This window comes from Rhinolophus sinicus, linkage group LG14 (genome assembly GCF_036562045.2).
Source record: "Rhinolophus sinicus isolate RSC01 linkage group LG14, ASM3656204v1, whole genome shotgun sequence".
Taxonomy (NCBI): Eukaryota; Metazoa; Chordata; class Mammalia; order Chiroptera; family Rhinolophidae; genus Rhinolophus; species Rhinolophus sinicus.
The window spans coordinates 44087221-44094033 of NC_133763.1; the positions used below are offsets into that span (position 1 = coordinate 44087221).

Consider the following 6813-nt stretch of genomic DNA (forward strand, 5'->3'; position numbering starts at 1 on the left):
CACCCCTGGTCTAAAGCTCAGGCGAGGTCTAGGCTGGAGGTACTGATGTGGACGAATGAGACTGTATGGAAGAGCGGGAAGAGCAGAGGGTAGGGGAAAGAACCTGGGAACACAACAATTTTAGGACTGGTCTGGTGTACGTTCCACCACCCCAAGGAGCTTATCGTAACCTTTCGGTTTCTAGTCAAAGTAATTAAAGACACACATTATTTATCCATCTTGTTTATTTGTCAATAGCTATAATTTTGGATCTAACTGATACCCCTTCTTCAGTTAAACCGCCACTTAAAGAAGGTCAGGGAGACAACTTCAGAACTTGGGCGGGTGGGGCGTAAGCATGGAGAGGCTGGGATGGCGGCGGGAGGGTCAGGGCTGAGCCTCTCAGGAGTAACTACCTGGCCCTCCCAGGGGGATGATGAAGACCGAGATGTCATCCCCGGAACCCAGCTTGTTGTTGGGGAGACGCCAGCCACGGTCCCGGGGAGCGCCCCGGGCCCCCAGGACTAGAGCTTGGGCCAGAGCTGTGTACCTGCCAGAAGCACAGGAGCACATTCACGTACCAGCATGTACATGGGAAGATACACACACAGGCGCTCACTGCTTCCCTTTGCCCGTTCCTTCCCCACTGTCATCCCTTTCTTCCCCTACCTGTTGGGGTCATTGGGCTCATAGCCTGACAGCACCCTGTCCACAGTGGCGGCCACCTCACAGTCACTGGTGACATCCCACAGCCCATCTGTTCCCAGGACGAGCACGTCATCCGGGCAATGCTCATATTGCGTCAGGTCATATACTCGCACCTGGTGGGGAAGGCGAGTGGAGAGGGAGCTTGCGGATGAGGACACCTGTGGTGAAAGCCAGCCTTAGACGCCCAGAGGAGGTAAGGTGTGGTTAAGGAGGTCCCCATCTGGCTCACCTCAGGGAAGCAGGAGAGGAAGGGCTTGATGGGCAGGGTGGAACTGCAGACCTTGAGGTTGTGGTCTCCTAAGCCCCGGGTCACCCCAATGGTGGCCATCACTCGCGCCTAAAGGAAATGAGGCAGGGATGCTGCTATAGCCCTCTCCCAGACTCTCTGAAACAGTGGACCCTCCCACCCTTGCCCTGCCCTCAGGTAGAACCTCCACCTCCCTAGACAACTTGTGATGGGTCCTCCTGCCCTCTCCCACCTCTATCATGGAGTTTACCTTTTTGCCCTCCCCACAGACCAGAGGAAACCTGAGATCCTCCAGCTCGATCTTTTTGTAGGCCCTGGGGAGGGGGGAGTAGAGGAGGCATCACCCAGGCATCAAAGGCCCTCTCCCCTAGGAGCCACACCCCTCACACAAACCCCTAAGAGCCACATCCCCCAAACTCCCAGCCTGGCCCAGCCTCCAGCTTCCACCTTGCTGCTGCTGAGGGACTGGTTGCGTTGCTATGGGAATGGACCCAGCTCTGAGGGAAGTGTTACCAGCCAGTCATGGTCTGATCCCGATACAGCATCCTCTGACCCAGCTCCTTGGGCTGAACTCTTCGAGGGAACTCGAGGTGGGTGAATTCACCCCCCAGCAGCTCTGGTTTCAGGAAGCCCTGGGGTTGGGAGTGGCCAGACAGAGCAGAGGGCCAGGGGCCATTAGGCTTACAGCACACCCTGGTGTATAAGCGATCTTAATTGTAGCAGACCCTTAAATGGAGTTTACAAGGTGTGGTGCACTGTCTAATATTAGCCTATATTAACTCATTTACTGCTCACAACAACCCTCTTAAGGCAGGAAGTACTGACGCAAGTTAAGGGAATTGTCCAAAGTCACACAATTAGCAAAGCACTCGAATCAGGATACAATCACAGACAGTGTAGCTCCAGAGCCAGTGCTTAAAACTCTAAACCCCTCTCAGGCCTTTGCCATTCCCTTCCCACCAATGACTCCACTTCCTTCCTCAGTGGGGGCCGTGGAGGGAGCACCTGAGCGGCCCCTACTCCTTCCTGCTGCGTCCTCCACCAGCTCAGCCCTGTACTCCTCCCAGTAAGGAGCTGTCTGTCTGTGTGTTGGGGGGGAGTCCCTGAACATAGGGCACAAACAGACACAAAACTCAACAAAGAACAGGGGTAGGACGTTTGGTTCCTACTTACGAGCAGCTGAAGACGCTGGCGCTCAGTCTCCGGGGTGAATTCCCGGGACATTGGAATGATTTCACCATTCCGGACAATGATAGCTCTGCCCAGAGAAAGAAAAGATTTGACTTTGACTCTCCTCAGATCCCTCGTGGAGAATTCCAGAAAGGCCAGAATGGCCCTTAGGATCCCGCACCCAGACCCCCATCTTTCCTCCCCTCATGGCTATTTCAGGCCCTTCCTTATGTCTGTGATTCTTTCTGACCCCTTCCATTCTTTGATTTTTTAAACACCTGCCACCTCACTCTTTTCTGTTACCCCATTCCAGAGTGTGACCCCCCTGTCACCATTGTCAACCGCCCCCCCCTTACCTGCTGTCACCTGCATTGGCCACGTAGACCTTGCCTAGCAGATACACCACAACCAGTGCACAGCAGCCCCCCTCCACTTGGTGGCCACGCCGCTCCTGGGCCATCTGCTCATCCTGCCACGTGAGGAAAGGTCGAAGGGGATGGAGGAAGAAGTTCCAGGCATATAGCCACCCCCCTCTATTTGCAGAAACAAACTGGCCCAGACAAGCCACACTGGAGGAGAGGAGGGAAGACATGGGTGTAACTCCCCTCCGTCCTCCCCTCTGAACCAAGCTCTGCTCAGGCTCTCAGAGGTGTTGTGGGTTCTCAGGGTCAGCCCCTCAGGCCACCTGGATTCCACACAGAATTCAGAGTATCTGCCTAGCAGGCCCTTGGCCCGGGACACCCACTCACCATGACATGGAAGGCATTCTCAATGGCCCCCACTACCAGGCTCTCATGAGTCACTTCTTTCTGTGAAGACCAGCAGGACTGAGGACCAACCAAGTGAGAGGGATCTGAGGAACCTGGGTCCCCTGGGGTAGAGGGGAGGCAGAGGGGAGGTGGCGAGGGGTCCTGGAGTATCTCTACTAGGTCCTTTAGCTGCTCCCGAATGTGGCAATGCAGGAGCCGCGAGGCCATTTCAGCAGCTCCACCCCCTGCATGACCATCAAACAGTCCCCAGTAGTAGAAGCACAGTCCCTGGTGGAAGAAAAGTTAGAGGTAAGTGATTGTGTTTGTGTGTGTGTGTGTGTGCGTGTGTGTGTGCGCGCGCGTGCGCATGGAGAGCAAGCCTCTGGGCATCTATACATACATCAGAGAGGAGGTTAGAGCTTGGTAATAAAGGCAAATTAGATTTCTTCACTCATTCACCAAGGGCCTACTTTGTGTCAGAAAGTAAAACATCAAAAATGCCAAACTCAGAGGATAAAAGGCGCAAAAATAAGCGTAGGTAATTAATTGAATCATCATTTTAAGTGAAAAACTAAACATGCATACTGACGTGGTAGAATCTAATTGATCAATGGCAGATAAAGGTTCTGTGCCCGGCGGTAGAAAGCTAGTGAGCTAGAAGGCAGGTCTTCCATGTGTCTCAGATTTAAGACCAGATGCCTGGACTCCCTGGGGAGAGGTATCACCCTGTATCTGGAGGTTAGGAAGGGGATTGGGGGCTTACCTGGCCTCGGCTAGGCTCCCTAGGCACCCCGGAAACACTCCTCCGACCTTCCACATACACCACTTCACAGCAGGCCTGGTCCTCATTGTGCCGGCTCTTGCCAGCGTTGATGACCCTGCCAAGCCAGATGACCACATCAGGCTGGACACCAGACCAGGTCCTGGAATAACCCCCACCTTAGACATACACACTCTGGCCTGCTGGCCAAGCTGAGAAAGGTCATAGCCACCTGGGATCCAGGCCAGAGGGAAGAGAAGGGAGGCAGGGCAAGGCACAGGGCATACTGTCTGGGTGTCAGGCCCCACCACCTCCTAGAAAAGACTGCAGCAGCACCTGCCTGCCTCAGGTCCTCCACCTGGGGTGCAAAAGGGGCAACCCTAATGGTGCTGCCACGGGGAGAGGCCGGTTGGGGGCGCGGGAGGTTTTACTTCCCTGCTTGCCAAGACTCTACATCCCATCCTGAAACCGAATTGACTCTCCTAGTGCTTGGTGCACAGCACTCCACCCTCAGGATCACACCCACCTTTATGCTAAAAGGATCTAGTGAAAGTTTCTGCTGCTTTGGCAATGAGGAAGTGCTTCAGTCCAGATCCAGAAAGAGGAACTGAAATAACGTACAGGTGGAAGCCCACCTGGACTGCGCAGGAGCCAAGTAACACCACCGACTCTTCCCAAATACTAGGAGGCTAAAGAGCTAGCGGTGGGGCCACGGGTCCATCAGCAGCGACCTCAGCGCCCCCCTCTCCCTCGATGCTCCGCTTTCCCAGCACAGGCATTAAAAATACACGTCGCCTGGGAGCAAGCCGGCTGCTCCCACCGGGGGGTCCACTTCCTTGCCTGGACAGCACAAGTCCACGTGCCGAGAGGCGTCCAAAGGGGACCCTCCCGCTCCCCCCGGCGCCCCCTGCCCCCGACCCAAGGGAAGCTCGCGGCCGCCAGGTGTCGCGGGCTATTTCTGGGTGTGGAGGGGGAGGGGAACCGTAAGAGGAACTGGGAACTGGGGCGCTGGGGTCGGGAAGTCCGGAAGAGAGTCTTCCTAGCCGCCATCTCCTCTATTAAAAGAGATTCCGTCTCCTTGAAACCTTTCCTCCCTTAGCCATTAAACTGCCGGGCTGCGACTGAGAACCGGGCTGCGACTGAGAACCGGCCAACTCATCCTTCGCGGGGCCCTCCGCCCTCCGGGCTCTGGGAGGGAACAAGGTCCCGAGGTGGCGCGGGTGAGGGTAGTCAAGGAGCTGGAAGGTCCTGAGGAAGGCTGCACCGACTGGAGAAAGGGCTGGGAAGAGGTGCGGCCCGCAGCCCAGAGGATAGCAAGGGTTCCGGGGAAAGGGAGCTGCTGGTACCCAACGCAGCGAGAGGAACGCGCCCCAGCGCCCCGGATGCCGAGATGAGGAGGGGAGTGGGGGGTGGGGCTCCCATCCTGGTTAGGGTGCCCCCAGGGGCGCTCACTCGGCGTAGCCCGTGCTCCAGGGCAGGCGACGGCCGGTGTCCGGGGGACTTTGCACAGCCCGGCCAGCGTGGTCGTCAGCGCGTCGCAGTCCCCCGGGGCTCAGCTGCAGAAAGGTCGGTCGGGAGAAGCTCGCGCGAGCCTCTGCTGTCTTCGGGGGCGCCGTGCTCCCGCTCCCAGCTCTCGCGGAAGGGCTCTTGGGCACCTCTAGAGGGGCGGTGGGCAGCGCCGAGGTCGCGTTGGTCAGGTCGGGAGACTTGGGGCGCGGGGGCGGGGTGCCCCCTGAGCTCACCAGGTGCGCCACGGCCGAGCGCACCCGGCTTAGCATGCTGCCTCCCTGCCCCGCCCTCGGCCGCGGCCCCGCCCCAGGGTAGGCCCCGCCCCCCAGGGCTCGCGTAGGGCGGTACTCGCTCCCGCCTGCTCTCCCCAGCCATTGGCTCCCGGCGGGCAGGGTGGATCCTCGGCAAAACTCCCTCCTGTTCTGGGCCACCCGGGAACCGCCCCACTGGCTCTCATCCTCTCCGCTCCAGGTTCTGGCATCGTCCCGCCTCTGTTTCTTTGGGGGAAGAAGGGTCGGTAGTTGTGGGATGGGGAGAAGGGAAACCCTATTTCAGCCGTGCCCTAGATTAGTTATCAGCTAGAATCTCCCGATTGTGACGCGAGGTGCTGTCTCCTCGCCCTCAGTTCGTTGTGGCCAGGCTGCCCGGAGGGTGATGGGGTTGATGACCTCAGAGCGAAACCGGGCGACTGCTGGGTGTGAAGCACCTGGTGTGACAACACCTCTGGCTGCGGCTGCTGGAGTGAGAGTGAGGGCGAACGAGCTGGGTGTGGTGTGGAGGTGGTGACCACGCAGGCTGGAGCCGACTATCCTGAATGGGGGGTAAGTTCCCGGGCTCCGTGAACACCACCTCGATCCGGGAGAGCGGTTGCCACTCCGACTCCACTTTTTTCTCAGGTCCCAATTTCCCCCATATTTAGACCTCTGACCACAGCAGGACTAGTTAGTAAATATAACAACAACTACCATTCATTGAGGACTTACTACGTAGTAGGCTCTCTACAAAGTATTTATCGTATATTAGGCCATTTATACTGCACACCAACCCTTCAAGGTGTTTTTTTTTTCTTTTTTTAAACCGACGACGCTCCTGTCCTTTTACGTGACTTGCCCCAAGAGGTCACACAGCCAATGAGAAATTCATACCCGTGTCAGTTTCCAGACGTCCAAATCCGGTTCTATCTTAAGAACCAAGATGATTTGTCGAGATCAGGGAGGAAGGGTTAAGAGGGAGGTGAATGGTAGAGAGGAGTGGAGGTTCCTCCTCTCCCACCCTCCCGCCTCCTTCAAAGCCGAGGCTGAGAGCAGTCTGGGGATGCTGAACAAATTATGTGGCTGCCGCCAGGGGGAGACAGAGGCCAGTCTAAGCTTCCTGCTTGAAAGGGGAAGAGTGGTATCCAGGAATTGATCACTAGGCCTCCACAGACACCTACTACCCCACCCACTGTCCAAATGGGGACAAGGCCCTTGTGGCTCTAAGGCAAGTAGGGGGTAGCCCTCAGGGACCACTGGCACCCAGTTCATGGTTGGAACTCCACCGCTGGGCTTTGGGGCAGGGTGCTTCCTAACTAGGACCTTCTCTGTTCCTGACTAAACTGCGCCCCCAGTAGGGGTGGCTTTCCTGGCAGCTTCCAAATAAAAATCTCATAGTGCTCATTCAGGTTTTTAGACTTGCTATAATTGTGTCTGCAC

At 56.9% G+C, this 6813-nt stretch overlaps 1 protein-coding gene across 1 annotated transcript; it reads right to left on the reverse strand.

Moving 5' to 3' along the window:
• Positions 1-212: 212 nt before the first annotated feature.
• On the reverse strand, positions 213-5416 carry PPM1J (protein phosphatase, Mg2+/Mn2+ dependent 1J). Its single transcript, XM_019730410.2, has 10 exons — positions 5066-5416; positions 3617-3731; positions 2854-3141; positions 2461-2573; positions 2108-2192; positions 1448-1566; positions 1185-1248; positions 917-1024; positions 649-800; positions 213-529 (listed from the first exon to the last, which is right to left on the reverse strand). The coding sequence occupies exons 1-10, from the start codon at positions 5389-5391 to the stop codon at positions 382-384; spliced, it is 1518 nt and encodes a 505-aa protein (XP_019585969.1). The 5' UTR covers positions 5392-5416; the 3' UTR covers positions 213-381.
• Between the last annotated feature and the right edge of the window lie 1397 nt (positions 5417-6813).